The 15,250-nt window shown below is 39.7% G+C and overlaps 1 protein-coding gene across 6 annotated transcripts in view; it reads left to right on the top strand.

Annotated features, from left to right (window-relative positions):
• The window catches only part of KIF3A (kinesin family member 3A), an 89,900-nt gene that overhangs the window by 40,721 nt on the left and 33,929 nt on the right, over nt 1-15,250 (top strand). For all 6 annotated transcript variants that reach the window (XM_025293078.3, XM_025293083.3, XM_044947879.2 and 3 more), the window contains one exon: nt 4,205-4,310. In XM_025293078.3, the coding sequence (XP_025148863.1) occupies nt 4,205-4,310 (106 nt within the window). The remainder of the gene's footprint in view (nt 1-4,204; nt 4,311-15,250) is intronic.

Below are 15,250 nucleotides of genomic sequence, written 5' to 3'. Positions count from 1 at the left end.
TGACCACAGGAAAAACCATAGCCTTGACTAGACGGACCTTTGTTGGCAAAGTAATGTCTCTGCTTTTGAATATGCTATCTAGGTTGGTCATAACTTTCCTTCCAAGGAGGAAGTGTCTTTTAATTTCATGGCTGCAGTCACCATCTGCAGTGATTTTGGAGCCCAGAAAAATAAAGTCTGACACTCTTTCCACTGTTTCCCCATCTATTTCCCATGAAGTGATGGGGCCAGATGCCATGATCTTCGTTTTCTGAATGTTGAGCTTTAAGCCAACTTTTTCACCCTCCACTTTCACTTTCATCAAGAGGCTTTTGAGTTTCTCTTCACTTTCTGCCATAAGGGTGGTGTCATCTGCATATCTGAGGTTATTGATATTTCTCCCGGCAATCTTGACTCCAGCTTGTGCTTCTTCCAGTCCAGCGTTTCTCATGATGCACTCTGCATTTAAGTTAAATAAGCAGGATAACAATATACAGCCTTGACGAACTCCTTTTCCTATTTGGAACCAGTCTGTTGTTCCATGTCCAGTTCGAACTGTTGCTACCTGACCTGCATATAGGTTTCTAAGAGGCAGGTCAGGTGGTCTGGTATTCCCATCTCTTTAAGAATTTTCCACAATTTATTGTGATCCATGTAGTCAAAGGCTTTGGCATAGTCAATAAAGCAGAAATAGATGTTTTTCTGGAACTCTCTTGCTTTTCCCATGATCCAGCGGATGTTGGCAATTTGATCTCTGGTTCCTCTGCCTTTTCTAAAACCAGCTTGAACACCAGGAAGTTCATGGTTCACATATTGCTGAAGCCTGGCTTGGAGAATTTTGAGCATTACTTTACTAGCATGTGAGATGAGTGCAATTGTGCGGTAGTTTGAGCATTCTTTGGCATTGCCTTTCTTTGGGATTGGAATGAAAACTGACCTTTTCCAGTCCTGTGGCCACTGCTGAGTTTTCCAAATGTGCTGGCATATTGAGTGCAGCACTTTCACAGCATCATCTTTCAGGATTTGGAATAGCTCAACTGGAATTCCATCACCTCCACTAGCTTTGTTCGTAGTGATGCTTTCTAAGGCCCACTTGACTTCACATTCCAGGATGTCTGGCTCTAGGTCAGTGATCACACCATCGTGATTATCTGGGTCGTGAAGATCTTTTTTGTACAGTTCTTCTGTGTATTCTTGCCACCTCTTCTTAATATCTTTTGCTTCTGTTACGTCCATACCATTTCTGTCCTTTATTGAGCCCATCTTTGCATGAAATGTTCCTTTGGTATCTTGGATTTTCATGAAGAGATCCCTAGTCTTTCCCATTCTGTTGTTTTCCTCTATTTCTTTGCATTGATCGCTGAAGAAGGCTTTCTTATCTCTTCTTGCTATTCTTTGGAACTCCGCATTCAGATGCTTATATCTTTCCTTTTCTCCTTTGCTTTTCACTTCTCTTCTTTTCACAGCTATTTGTAAGGCCTCCTCAGACAGCCATTTTGCTTTTTTGCATTTCTTTTCTATGGGAATGGTCTTGATCCCTGCCTCCTGCACAGTGTCACAAACCTCATTCCATAGTTCATCAGGCACTCTATCAGATCTAGGCCCTTAAATCTATTTCTCACTTCCACTGTATAATCATAAGGGATTTGATGTAGATCATACCTGAATGGTCTACTGGTTTTCCCTACTTTCTTCAATTTAAGTCTGAATTTGGCAATAAGGAGTTCATGGTCTGAGCCACGGTCAGCTCCTGGTCTTGTTTTTGCTGACTGTATAGAGCTTCTCCATCTTTGGCTGCAAAGAATATAATCAGTCTGATTTTGGTGTTGACCATCTGGTGATGTTCATGTATAGAGTCTTCTCTTGTGTTGTTGGAAGAGGGTGTTTGTTATGACCAGTGCATTTTCTTGGCAAAACTCTATTAGTCTTTGCCCTGCTTCATTTCGTATTCCAAGGCCAAATTTGCCTGTTACTCCAGGTGTTTCTAGGAGAAGGCAATGGCACCCCACTCCAGTATTCTTGCCTGGAAAATCCCATGGTCGGAAGAGCCTGGTGGGTTGCAGTCCATGGAGTTGCTAGGAGTTGGGCACGACTGAGCGACTTTACTTTCACTTTTCACTTTCATGCCTTGGAGAAGGAAATGGCAACCCACTCCAGTATTCTTGCCTGGAGAATCCCGGGGACAGAGGAGCCTAGTGGGCTGCCGTCTGTGAGGTCGCACAGAGTCGGACACGACTCAAACAACTTAGCAGCAGCAGCAGCCAGGTGTTTCTTGACTTCCTACTTTTCCATTCCAGTCCCCTATAATGAAAAGGGCATCTTTTTTGGGGTGTTAGTTCTAAAAGGTCTTGTAGGTCTTCATAGAACCGTTCAACTTTAGCTTCTTCAGTGTTACTGGTTGGGGCATAGACTTGGATTACTGTGATATTGAATGGTTTGCCTTGGAAACGAACAGAGATCATTCTGTCGTTTTTGAGATTGCATCCAAGTACTGCATTTCGGACTCTTTTGTTGACCATGATGGCCACTCCGTTTCGTCTGAGGGATTCCTGCCCGCAGTAGTAGATATAATGATCATCTGAATTAATTTCACCCATTCCAGTCCATTTGAGTTCGCTAATTCCATAGATCTGATTATTTCACTCACCTGTGTGAAATACTCTAGTGGTTTCAAATTGCTCTTAAGATAAAGACCAATAATTAGAGAAGTGCAAATCAAAACTACAGTGAGGTATCACCTCACAGCAGTCAGACTGGCCATCATTAAAAAGTTTGTAAATGCTGGAGATGGTGGGCAGAAAAGGGAGTCCTCCTGCACTGTTGGTGGGCATGTAAATTGGTGCAGCCACTATGAAAAACAGTGTATAGATTCCTCAGAAAACTAAAAATAGAGTTGCCAAGTGACCCAGCAATTCCATTCCTGTGTATATATTCAGTCAGAACTCTAATTTGAAAATACACATGCTCCCTTACCTCTTCTGAACAGTCCTTCAGAGCCATCTGAGAGACTGTCTCTTGGGCTTAAATCTTTAGTATGTCCACTGAATAAAAACACAGTTCTTAACTTTAGGTTGTGCATATTTTTAAGTGGACACTAATTTCTTGGTGAAGCAGAAAGGATGTGGATAGAGGGTCCAAGTCAGAATATAAACAGCAGCACTATTTATAGTAGCCAACACATGGAAACAACCTAAATGTTCATCGACAGATAAATGGATAAAGAAAATGTGGTATATATATGCAATGGAATACTACTCAGTCGTGAAAAGGAATGAAATAATGCCATTTGCAGCAGCATGGATGAACCTAGAGACTATCATACTTTAAGTGAAGAAAGTCAGACAAATACTACAATGTTGGTTTTTTTTGTAGAATCTAAAATATAGCTAAAAATTAACTTATTTGTGAAACAGAAACAGACTCACAGACATAGAAAACAGACTGGTGGCTGCCAAGGTGGGGGGAGTGCAGGAGGGATGGATTAAGGGTTTGGGATTAGCGGGTGCAAACTATTATATATAGAATAAAAAGCAACAAGGTCCTACCATATGGTACAATATCCTGTAATAACCATAATGGAAAAGAATATGAAGAAGAATGTGTATGTGTGTATATGTATGTAATCTGAGTCACCCTGCTGTATACCAGAAGCTAGCACAACAGTGTAAATCAACTATAGTTCAATAAAATCAAAATTGTCCAATAACTATGCTTAGTCTTATTTTTGTGTACCTCTTTAGCCAGATATCCCACCTGTTTCCCCTGTGCTGCCCACTCTTGACTTGGCTTTTGTTTGTTTAGTTGGTTTTCATTTTTTAAATTACCTAGTCTTTCTTATTTCAGGCTTCTTGCACATACTCTTTTCTCCTATTCTAACACACAGATTGAACCTGCTGTTTCTTCAGATCTTAGCTTAAACATCATCTTGGGGAAACTTATCCTGTCCCTGTTTCACTAGCTTAAGTCTCTCCATAATGTATTCTCCTGTAGTTTCCTGTATTTTTTTTTTTCATAGCATTATCACAATTAAAATAATTTTTGTGTGTAATTATTTATTTGTATGTTCTCCCTGCAGATTTTTACTTCCACCGTGTAGAAACTCTGCCTCCTTCATCACCCTCTCCTCACTGTCTGGTAGCATCCAACATGTACTAGATATTTGGTAAATACCTGAGGAAGAACTATGGATATATGTGTAAAATCTGTATTTTTATTTTTTTTTTAGGTGAAAGAAAGACCCGACGTGGGAGTTTATATCAAGGATTTATCAGCTTATGTGGTCAATAATGCTGATGATATGGATAGAATTATGACACTGGGCCACAAGAATCGTAAGTGTAGTGCTTAACTGTGATTAAACAGTTACATGTCGAGAAGTCTGGTTTAGAAGCAAAGTTGCTCTGGCACTTTGCACCATAAAGATTGGATTTTTCAGTTTCTTGTAAACCATTTCTCTTTGATTATTTACTGTGTGGAAAGGATACATGAATGAAAGATATCACAGATTGCTTTCTATGTTGTCCAAAATTTTGTTGCTTGTTGATAATGCTGTGTCTGAGACGCTCATATCACTGTCTCTTGTTAGCTGTAATAATATTGGTAACATTTATTGAGTACTTACCATGTGGCAAGTGCTTGTGCAAATGCTTTGTAAGAATGGTCTCTTTTAATCCTCAGAATGGACTTTATTAAGGTATTAAATTCCTATATTATGGCTGAGAAAACTGACATTTAAAGTAAATTATCTAAGGTCATATACTGTTTAATAAGTGTCAGAATGAGTATGTGAATCTACACTGTTAGTTAGCAGTAACCACTCAGTCACAAAAAGGAACAAATGTGAATTAGTTGAACTGAGGTGGATGAACCTAGAGCCTGTTATACAGAGTGAAGTAAGTCAGAAAGAGAAAAACAAATATTGTATATTAACACACATATATAGAATCTAGAAAAATGGTACTGATAAACCTATTTGCAGGGCAGCAGTAGAGACACAGATGTAGAGAACAGACTTGTAGGCCACAACAGGGGAAGGAGAGGGTGGGATGTATTGTGAAAGCAGCATTGACGTATATATGCTGCTGCTGCTGCTAAGTCACTTCAGTCGTGTCCGACTCTGTGCCGACCCCATAGACGGCAGCCCACCAGGCTTCTCCGTCCCTGGGATTCTCCAGGCAAGAACAGTGGAGTGGGTTGCCATTTCCTTCTCCAATGCATGCAAGTGAAAAGTGAAAGTGAAGTCGCTCAGTCATGTCCGACTCTAGAGACCCCATGGACTGCAGCCCACCAGGCTCCTCCATCCATGGGATTCTCCAGGCAAAAGTACTGGAGTGGGGTGCCATATGTATACTACCATGTGTCAAATAGCTAGCTAGTGGGAAGCTGCTGCATAACACAGGGAGCCCAGCCTGGCGCCCTGTGACACCCAAGAGGGGTGGATTGGCCGGGGGAGGTTGGGAGTGAGGCTCAAGAGGGAGGTGATATATATATATGGGCTTCCCTTGTGGCTCAGCTGGTAAAGAATCTGCCTACAGTGTGGGAGACCTGGGTTTGATTCCCAGGTTGGGAAGATCCCCTGGAGAAGGGTATGGATACTCACTCCAGTATTCTGGCCTGGAGCATTCTGTGGACTGTGTAGTCCATGGGGTTGCAAAGAGTCAGACATGACTGAGCAACTTGCACTTCACACTTCACTTCAATTCATGTATATATACACACACACATATAGTCATGACTGATTCATGTTGTTGTAAGGCAAAAACCAACATAACACTGTAAAGCAAGTATCCTCCAATTAAAAAATTAAAAATATATATTCAGCTTAAAGAAAACCCCAGCACTATAATGTCTTCCTTTTATTGCTAAGAAGGCAAACAAAGTGGCATTCTTTTTAGTAAGTTTCATGTTTTTTATAAAGAATGAAAAACTTCTGCAATATTGCTGATCTCCCTCTCCCTTGCCTCCCTGTCCCAGTACTAATGATGTTGCTAACAGCAATTAGAAGTTTGCGGTAAAAGGTAAGAACATAGAAAGTGAACTTTTTTTTTTTAACATGAAACTTTGTATTTTGTATTGGGGTGTAGCCGGTTAACAGTGTTGTGGTAGTTTCAGGTGAACAGCAAAGGTACTCAGCCGTAGATACACATGTATCCATTCTTCCTCAAACCCTCCTCCCATCTAGGCTGGCACATAGCATTGAGCAGAGTCCCATGTGCTGTACAACAGGTCCTTGTTGGTTATCCATTTTAAATATAGCAGTATGTACATTACCTTCCTAAAGTCCCTAAGTCCCCCACGTCCTCCCCCCCCAACCATAAGTTCCTTTTCTAAGTCTCTGAGTCTGTTTTGTAAGTAAGTTCATTTGTATCATTTCTTTTAAGATTCCACATATAAGGGACGTCATATGATATTTCTCCTCTGACTTACTTCACTCAGTATGACACTCTCAAGGTCTACCCATGTTGCTGCAAATATCATTATTTCATTCTTTTTAATGGCTGAATAATACTCCATTGTATGTATGTACTGCACCTTTATTCGTTTCTCGGTTGATGGACGTTTAGGTTGCTTCCATGTCTTGGCTATTTGCATACAGTGCTGCAGTGAACATTGTGGTGCGTGTATCCTTTTGGATTATATTTTTCTCTGGGTATATGCCCAGGAGTGGGATTACAGGATCATATAGTAACCATTTTTAGTCTTTTAGGGAACCTTCATACTGTTCTCCATAGTGGCTGTATCAATTTACATTCCCACCAACAGTGCAGGAGGGTTCCCTTCTCTCCACACCCTCTTTCGCATTTGTTGTTGGTGAATTTTTTGATGATAACCATTCTAACTGGTGTGAGGTGATATCTCATTGTAGTTTTGACTTGTATTTCTCTAATAACTAGCTACACTGAACATTTTTTCATGTGCCTATTGGCCATCTGTATGTCCTCTTTGGCGAAATCTCTATTCAGGTCTTCTGCCCATTTTTTGAGTGGGTTGTTTGTTTTGATGCTATTAAGCATCATAAACTGTAAATTTTAGAGACTAATCCCTTATAGGTCACATCATTTGCAAATATTTTCTCCCAGTCTGTGGGTTGTCTTTTCATTTTGTTTATTGTTTCCTTTGCTGTGAAAAAGCTTTTGAATTTAAGTAGATCCCATTTGTTTATTTTTGCTTTTATTTCCATTATTCTGGGAGATGGATCAAAGAAAATGTTGCTGTGATTTATGTCTGAGGGTGTTCTGCCTATGTTTTCTTCTAGGAGTTTTATGGTGTCCCTTCTCACATTTAGATCTTTAATCCATTTTGAGCTTATTTTTGTGTATGGAATTAAGGAATGATATAATTTCATTTTTTGACATGTGGCTGTCCAGTTTTCTCAGCACCATTTGTTGAAGAGACCGACTTCAAACATTGTGTGGTCTTGCCTCCTTTGTCATAGATTAATTGATCATAGGTTCATGGGCTTATTTCTGGGTTTTCTGTCCTGTTCCATTGATCTATATTTCTGTTTTTGTGCCAGTACCATACTGTTATGATGATTGTGGCTTTGTAGTATAGTCTGAAGTCAGGGAGCCTGATTCCTCCAGCTCTGTTTTCCTATTTCAAGGTTGCTTGGCTATTTGGGGTCTTTCGTATCTCCATACAAATTTTGAGATTTTGTTGTTGTTGTTATTCTAGTTCTGTGAAAAATGTCATTGGTAATTTGATAGGGATTGCATAGTCATTTTGACAATATTGATTCTTCCAGTCCTTGAACATGGTTTATCTTTCCATCTGTTTATGTCTTCTTTGATTTCTTTCATCAGCATCTTATAGTTTTCAGAGTACACATCTTTTGTCTCCTTAGGTATTTTATTCCTTAGGTTTATTCCTAGGTATTTTATTCTTTTTGACACAGAGGTAAATGGAATTGCTTTTTGAATTTCTCTTTCTGATCTTTCGTTGTTAGTGTATAGAAATGCAACAGATTTCTGTGTGTTAATTTTGTAACCTGCGACTTTACCACATTCATTGATGAGTTCTAGTAGTTTTCTGGCAGCATCGTTAGGATCTTCTACTTATAGTATCATATCATCTGCAAACAGTGACGGTTTAACTTATTCCTTTCCAATTTGGATTCCCTTTATTTCTTTTTCTTCTCTGATTGCTGTAGCTAGGACTTCCAAAACTATGTTGAATAAAAGTGGTGGGAGTGGACATCCTTGTTTTGTTCCTAATCTTAGAGGGAATGCTTTCAGCTTTTCACCATTGAGTATGATGCAAGCTGTAGGCTTGTCATATATGGTCTTTTTTTATGTTGAGGTATATACCCTCTGTGCCCACTTTCTAGAGAGTTTTTATCATAAAAATGTGCTGAATTTTGTCAAAAGCTTTTTCTGCATCTATTGAGATGGTCATGTGGTTTTTATTCTTCAGTTTGTTGAGGTGGTATATTACAGTGATGGGTTTGTGGATGTTGAAAAATCCTTGCATCCCTGTGATGAATCCCACTTGATCATGGTGTATGATCTTTTTAATGTATTGTTGGATATAAATTGCTAGTATTTTGTTGAGGATTTTTAGATCTGTGTTCATCAGTGGTATTGGCCTATGATTTTCTTTTTTTGTAGTATCTTTGTCTGGTTTTGATATCAGGGTGATGGTGGCCTCATAAAATGAGTTTGGAAGTTTTCCTTCCTATGCAACTTTTTGGAACAGTTTCAGAAGGATAGGTATTAACTCTTCTCTAAATGTTTGATAAAATTTGTTTGTGAAGCTATTGGGTCTTGGGCTTTTGTTTATTGGGAGATTTTTAATCACAGTTTCAGTGCTTGGGATTGATCTGTTCATATTTTCTGTTTCTTCCTGATTCAGGAAGACTGTACCTTTCTAGGAATTTGTCCATTTCTTCCAGGTTGTCCATTTTTTTGGCGTACAGTTGTTCATAGTAGTCTCTTAAAATTCTTGGTATTTCTATGGAGTCAGTTATAACTTCTCCTTTTCCATTTCTAATTTTACTGATTTGAGTCCTCTCCCTTTTTTTTCTTGATGAATCTGGCTAAAAGTTTATCCATTTTGTTTATCTTTTCAAAGAATCAGCTTTTAGTTTCATTGATCTTTATGATTGTTTTCTTTGTCTCTATTTCTTCTCTGATCTTTATGATTTCCTTCCTTCTACTAACTTTAGGTTTTGTTCGTTCTTCTTTCTCTAGTTGTTTTAGGTGTAAAGTTTGGTTGTTTATTTGAGATTTTTTTGTTTCTTGAGGTAGGATTGTATTGCTGTCAACTTCCCTCTTAGAACCGCTTTTGCTGCATCCCATTATTTTTTGGACCGTTGTGCTTTCATTTTCGTTTGTCTCTAAGTATTTTTTTTTCTTCTTTGATTTTTTTCAGTGATCCAGTGGTTGTTTAGTAGAATATTATTTAGCTAAACACACATGTTTGTGTTTCTTAGAGTCTTTTCCTTGTAGTTTATTTCTAATCTTACAGCATTGTGATCAGAAAAGATGCTTGATACGGTTTTGATTTTCTTAAATTTACTGAAGCTCGCCTTGTGGCCCCGCATGTGGTCAGTCCTGGAGAATGTTCTGTGTGCGCTTGAGAAGAATGCATAGTCTGCTGCTTTTGGATGGAATATTCTATAAATATCGATTAAATCCAACTTGTCTATAGTGTCATTTAAGGCCTGCGTTTCCTTACTGATTTTCTGTCTGGATGATCTGTCCATTGATAGAAGTGGAGTATTAAAGTACCCCACTGTTGTTATGGTAGTGTCTATTTCTTCCTTTATGTTTTTTAGTATTTGCCTTACATAGAAGTGCTCCTGTGTTGGGTCCATATATATTTATCATTGTTATATCTTCTTGGATTGAACCCTTGATCATTATGTAGCATCCTTTGTCTCTTATAACCATCTTTGTTTTAAAGTTTATTTTCTCTGATATGAGTGTTGCTGCTCTAGATTTCTTATGATTGACGTTTGCATGAAATACTTTCTCCCATCCTTTTACTTTCAATCTGTAAGTATCCGTAGGTCTGAGACAACATATAGACAACATATGTATGGGTCTTATTTTTGTATCCACCAAGCCAGCCAGTCTATGTTGGTGCATTTAATCCATTTACATTTAAGGTAATTATCGATATGTGTGATCCTATTACCATTTTGTTAATTGTTTTAGGTTTATTTTTGTAGATCTTTTCCTTCTCTTGTGTTCCTGCCTAGAGAAGTTGCCTTAACATTTGCTGCACAGCTGGTCTCATGGTGCTGAATTCTCTTAGGTTTTGCTTGTCTGGTAAGCTTTTGATTTCTCTGTCTAATCTGAATGAGAGTCTTACTGGGTAGAGTATTCATTGAAGGTTCTTCTCTTTTATTACTTGGAATATATTGTGCCATTCCTTTCTGGCTTGTAGAGTTTCTGTTGAGAAATTAGCTGATAACATGGGATTTCCTTTGTATGTTGTCTTTTTTCCCTTATTAGTTTTGTCTTTAATTTTTGTCTGTTTGATTACTATGTGCCTTGGTGTGTTCCTCCTTGGGTTTGTCCAGATTCCTTTTGTATCCTGGACTTGGTTGACTATTTCCTTTCCCATGTTAGGGAAGTTTACAGTTGGTATCTCTTCAGATATTTTCTCAGGTCCTTTCTCTCTCTCTTCTTCTAGCATCCCTACAGTGCAAAAATTGGTGCATTTAATGTTGTCCCAGGGGTCTCTCGGGCTGTCATTTCTTTTCATTCTTTTTTCTATATTCTGTTTTGCAGCAGTGATTTCCACCTTTTTGTCTTGAGTCATTTATCCATTCTTCTGCTTTAGTTATTCTGCTGTTGATTCCTTGTAGTGTATTGTTCATCTCTGTTTGTTCTTTAGTTCTTCTAGGTCTTTGGTAAACATTTCTTGCATCTTCTCCATTCTTTTTCTGAGATCCTGGATTGTTGTCACTGTCATTAGTCTGAGTTCTTTTTCTAGAGGGTTATCTATCTCCATTTCATTGTTTTTCTGGGGATTTATCTTATTCCTTTATCTGGGACATAATCCTATTTCTTTTCATTCTGGTTAGCTTTCTGTGATTATGATATTAGTTCTGGAGAACACAGGATTATAGTTACTGCTTTTTCTGTCTGCCTTCTGGTGGATGAGGATAAGGGGCTTGTGCAAGCTTCTGGGTGGTAGGGATTGGTTTTGGGGAACAGTGGGTCTTGCTCTGGTTGGCAGGGCCATACTCAGTAAAACTAATCCAGTTGTCTGCTGATGAAGGGGCTGCACTCCCTCCCTCTTAGTTTGGCTTGAGGCAACCCAGTCCTGGAGTCTGTAGGTTCTATGATAGGGCTCTTGGCTACCTCCAAGAGGACTTAGGCCGAGACGCATCTCCCAAGACTGCTGCTGTCCATTCCTGTGACGGGCCACCGCCAACCGACACTTCTGCAGGAGACCCTCAAGCACTCACATCAGTCTCCTGTGGGCTCACTGTTTCTTTCCCCTGGGTCCTGGTGCACACAAGGTTTTATTTGTGCCCTCCAAGAGTGGAGTCTCTGTTTCCCCACAGTCCTGTGGGAGTCCTGTAATCAAATCCTGCTGGCCTTCAAAGACAGATTCCCTGGGGATTCCCCGTCCCATTGTTGGATCCCCAGGCTGGAAAGCCTGATGTAGGGCCTAGGTATTACTGTTCTCCAGTTTGTGGTTTGCCCACCCAGTGGGTTTAAGATTTGATTTTATTGTGATTGCACCCCTCCTACCATCTCGTTGAGGCTTCTCCTTTGTCTTTGGATGTGGGGGTGTCTTTTTTTTTTGGTGGGTTCCAGTGTCTTCCTGATGTTGTTTGTTCAATAGCTAGTTGCAATTTTGGTGCTCTCGCAGGAAAAGATGGGTGCACGTCCTTCTACTCTGCCATCTTGAACCAATCACAGGTAAACATTTTTTTAAAAAAAATTTGTGACTACACTAAAATCTAGCAAACTCAGGGAAATGAAGCAAAAAGTTAAAAAAAAATCAATTGCCTTCTTATAAGCCAAATAATAGAAAAATAGAAGACCAAAATTTTTTACAGGAAAATGAGCAAAAGCTATATGTGACTGTGTTGTTCACAGAACTATCCACAGCAGTAAGTATATGGAAGGATGTTTAACTTGACCAGTAATCAGGAAATGTATATTAAAACAACAAAGGGAGATATTTTACTCATCAGTTTGGATGAAAGGATATCCAGGTTGGTGATACTCTGAAGAAATGGTCAGTGGTGATGGAAATATACAGCCTTTTTGAAGGGTAATATAAGTGTATCTGTTGAAATTTTAAGAATGCAGTCCTTTGACCCACTGTTTCTAATTCTAGATATATTGAATATATTCTAGAAAGATATTTTTCGATGTGAACAAAAAATACCTTATTGCATCATTATTTTTAAGAGCAAGAAGATTGATGTAATCTAATCATCAGTAAAATATTGGTTATATAAATTATGGTGCAAAAATACTGTGGACTATAATGAAGCTATAAAAAACAACTCTGGGTTAAATCTACATGTAGAGACTCAAAAGACTTTATAGATGTAAGTGAAAAAGCAAGCTAACTAGCAAAGTCTGCACTGCATTATTCTATTTATATATGTGTTAAGAAAGCCAAATTATTAAGCTATTATATATTTAGGTATTGTGTGTGTGTGTGTTTACATGTGTGTATGTGAAGTACGAATGAAAAGACATTTAATAGTTCTTAAATTTAGTGAAAGGGAAATAAGATTGAAAGAAAGGGCTGTAAGGGAGCATTCTCTTTGCTTTATGTATGTTTGTATTTTTAAATTTTTGTATTAGGAATATGTTCATGTATTGCTTACTTAATTAAAAAACGTAACATAATATATTCGTAATAGTGACCAAAACCTTCCATTAACTACTTAAAAATTAATTTAACTTGATATGTGAGATTTGTCCAAGTTTGAAAATGAAAAAATTCTAATGGGAGAAATAAAATGAAAGGAAGGTAAAGAGATTTGAAGACCTAAGATAGCAGGAAGGAAAATAATCTTAATAAATACATTGAGTTCAAAAATTAAATATTCAGGGTGGAGAGGGAGGGGGAAGGGAATCCTCCACTATTGGTGACAGTGTAAATTTGGTGCAGCCACTATGGAAAATAGTATGGAGGTTCCTTAGAAAACTAGAGTTGGCCATATAGGTGAGCAGCCCCACTCCTGGGAATATATCCAGACAAAAGTATAATTTGAAAAGATACATGCAGAGAACAAGATGGTGGAGGAGCAGGTATATGTGGAGTACATCTCTCTTCAGGAATATACCTTCAGACACAGAAGTGTGTGCGGAACACCAGCTGAGAGTGGACAGGAGTACCTGACGGGCAGAAAAGGATGTATTGACTCACGCAAAACTCAGTAGGAGGAAGGAACTAGGGGAAAAACAGTAGTGTTAGTAGGACCGGACCTTCGGCAGGTGGGGGAGCTGAAGCAGAGGTCCGGTCCCCACCTCGGGGCAATTGTCTGAGATAGAGGAGAAACGTTTAAGGCTGAGAGTGAAACAGCTGATCTGTGGCAGCCTAAATGGAATGAGAATCAGTCCTTGCTGCAGCCATACATACCCCAGATGGCGTAGCGGCTGGGGGCTGGAGTTTAGGGATTGTGGAGCAATCCCCCGCGGCGAGGGCTGTGGAGAGATGGAGGGGATGTGAGGGAGGAGATTATGGTGGGAAATGCCTGTGGAGGAAAGCGGGGCAGCTATGGAAGCAAGGTCATACTGCTGAGTCACGCGTAGCGGGTGGAGCCATTACCATAGCCTCTCTCCCCCCACATGCCAGCATGTGCAGCTGAACAATAGAGAGGCTGGCCCATCAAACGCCTGATGCACCAAACTACAGAGTAGGACCCTAGCCAGGGGGGCCCTTCTATGTGCCTGATGCTCTGAACAACAGAGAAGGACTGCAGGCAAGCCTCTCAGTGCCTGATTGTGTGGAGAGAGACTGGCCAAAGAAGTCTTCTGATTGCCAGCTATAAGAGGCTAGAAAAAAGACCCTGATAGGGCCATAACTCCTGCAGCAGAGGCAGTCCCTGTCCCTGCACACTTGGCACCGCAAGGGTCCCCACTAGCCAAGCAGCTGCACCACCTTCATGCTCAACTCTCACTGGGCCAAAGCTGCCACAGGCAAAAAAAATCTTGGGCCTATGCATGCAGGGTTGCTTCCGTAGTGTCTGACTCTTTGTGACCCTGTAGACTGTGGCCTACTAGGCTTCTCTGTCAGGGAGGGGGCTTCTCCAGGCAAGAATACTGGAGCATATTGGCCAATACGCTATGGCCAAAGGGTATTGTCATACCCTTCTAGAGCACTATATTTCCTGCTGCCCTAGCCGCTGACTCCCCTGAGTACCAGGTGCTTCCAGAACTCCTGCGACTCAAGCAGCTGCACCACCTCCTCACCAGGTCCTCACTGGGGCAGACCCAAGTCATCCAGGGTAACCTCAGGAGCAAACCCCAGTGGACGACCCATATGCAGAGGTGGAAATAAAACCACAGTTGAAGCCCAGGGGCAGTGTAACTAAGGAAGAAGACCCAGAACCCTCCCACCAGCTGTACAAGCTGCAGATTAAATCCACGTGATCAACTAGGCAGACTCTGTGTGTGTGGAATATATAAAGGGTCATTGAGAGCTCCCACACAAAAAAACGCACTAGTTCTGATAGCTGTGGACATTGGAGGCAAGAACACAGAGAAGTAGGACCAGATTAGATCCTGAGCTGCCCCCACAGCAGGTCCAGAGATCAGCACAGTGTTGGAGGGCATCCTAGGGAGGTGAGGTGGACTGTGACTCCCAGCGAGGGAAAGACTCTGACAGCAGTGACTCAAGAAGAACATTTATTATTATTATGTTTTGACTTGTTCTGTAGATTCTTTTGGATTTTTTTTCCTTTTTTTTCTCTCCCTGCCCCATTGTAGTTGTCGATTTTATTGGCACTATGAAATCTAATTAAGCTTTTGAGCTTTTTTTCTTTTCTCTTTTTTCTTCAGTCACATTTTTTTTTATTGTTGTAAATCTCTGCCTCTATGTTGGGCTTTTGCAGTTCTGGGGAGTTTTCCTTTTTTTTTTTTTTCCTTTTCTCTTTAATTTTAAAAATCCATTATTATTTTTCTACATTTATTCCCATGTTTGCTTTTCCCACTGTTCTTTTCCCCTTGCTAATCTTTAATATATATAAATCTTTATCTACTTCTATTTAACTTTGCATATCTATTCTTTCTTTCTTTTCTTTCTTTCCTTTCTTCTCAACATATTTATTAGTTTTATTTTCATTGCT

The sequence above is a fragment of the Bubalus bubalis genome, chromosome 9, assembly GCF_019923935.1.
Source record: "Bubalus bubalis isolate 160015118507 breed Murrah chromosome 9, NDDB_SH_1, whole genome shotgun sequence".
In the NCBI taxonomy this organism is placed as follows: domain Eukaryota; kingdom Metazoa; phylum Chordata; class Mammalia; order Artiodactyla; family Bovidae; genus Bubalus; species Bubalus bubalis.
The sequence above is the reverse complement of the archived record's forward strand: the minus strand, read 5'-3'. Positions and strand labels throughout refer to the sequence as shown.